Source organism: Oryzias melastigma, unplaced genomic scaffold, assembly GCF_002922805.2.
Source record: "Oryzias melastigma strain HK-1 unplaced genomic scaffold, ASM292280v2 sc01306, whole genome shotgun sequence".
Lineage (NCBI taxonomy): Eukaryota > Metazoa > Chordata > Actinopteri > Beloniformes > Adrianichthyidae > Oryzias > Oryzias melastigma.
Genome location: NW_023417890.1, coordinates 9,971 through 11,310, shown reverse-complemented (window position 1 = coordinate 11,310; position 1,340 = coordinate 9,971). Strand labels below are relative to the sequence as shown.

General features: G+C 38.3%; 1 protein-coding gene across 1 annotated transcript; it reads left to right on the top strand.

Annotated features, from left to right (window-relative positions):
- Positions 1 to 103: 103 nt before the first annotated feature.
- On the top strand, positions 104 to 1,176 carry LOC112142150 (the record flags this gene model as incomplete). The annotated part of the gene is made up of 1 exon (XM_024265405.2): positions 104 to 1,176. A coding segment is annotated over exon 1 (769 nt), but the record flags the coding sequence as incomplete, so codon positions are not given.
- Positions 1,177 to 1,340: the final 164 nt, after the last annotated feature.

The window sequence follows — 1,340 nt, the reverse complement described above, 5'->3', positions numbered from 1 at the left end:
GAACTACTTTGACAAGATCTGCAGGCTTTAGAAGTGAATTGTCTAATCATTAAACTGTTCAAAGTTTCTGTATCTGATAATATTTAGTTGTTAAAATGATGTTGGAAAGTGAGCAGAAGTCATCCTTCTACTGTATGCAGGTAGACACTCCCATCACATTTGTACAGACCCAAACCTGATTGTGGCTTTGATCATGTGATCATGTTTCCTAACACTGTTGTCACTTCAGAGGACCAGTCAAATTCAGTCTTGCCACTATAAATGTGAAAAATCGTCACTTGTATTCTCATTCTCATTTGACACGAGATTCCAGACATGATGACTTCTAAGGTCTTTTTTTTATTTTTGACATGTTTGTTTTTTGGAGCAAATGGTAAGCTGTGGTTTTATCACTTGTATACACTTCCATGTATTTGAATTTGTCATATGTGTCTGTTGGATTTGAGCTTGCTTTTGTTTCGTTTTTAGGTCAGAAGACTTATCCTAAATCATCCTCCTCTGTAGAAGAGAAAGACGGTTTTCTATCCGTGAACATTGGTGAAAGTGTTAGTTTAGAATGTTCTTATGAAGATCATCAAATAACATGGATCGCCTGGTACAAGCAAACTTTGGGACAAAAACCTGAACCTATGTCCACTTTCTATGCAAACAGCACAGACGTGACTTTTTTTGATGAATTCAAGAACAATGAACGCTTCAAACTGGATACAGAAAATCGAAATTATCACTTGAAGATTTTTAATTTGCAGTTGTCAGACTCTGCTACTTACTATTGTGCAGTGAGCTATGCAATGGTCCTGAAATTCACGAAGACTGTTACAGTCCATGTAAAGGGTTCAGGTTTAACCGTCAAGGCTTCAGTGGATCAGTCGTCCTCTGAGAACATCCATGCAGGAGACTCTGTGACTCTGAACTGTACAGTACACACTGGGAGCTGTGATGGAGAACACAGAGTTTACTGGTTCAAAGACTCTGAAGACTCTCATCCAGGACTCATTTACACTCATGGAGGCAGGAAGGATCACTGTGAGAGTAAGAAGAACACACAAACACACACCTGTAATTATGAACTGCTCATGAAGAATCTGAATGAGTCTCATTCTGGGATCTACTACTGTGCTGTTGCCTCATGTGGACACATAGTGTTTGGAAATGGGACTAAACTGGACCTCACAGGTGAGTTATAGTAGTGATGAACTACCTCTCTGTAAAAATGTGTTAAAGTTTTCCTTAATATGACGTCTTTTTCTTTGTAATATGTGACTCTCTGCAGGTGATAACGATTATGATGAAATTTCCGTCTTGGTTTACCTTTTTATTGGATCAGTGATAGTTATCAT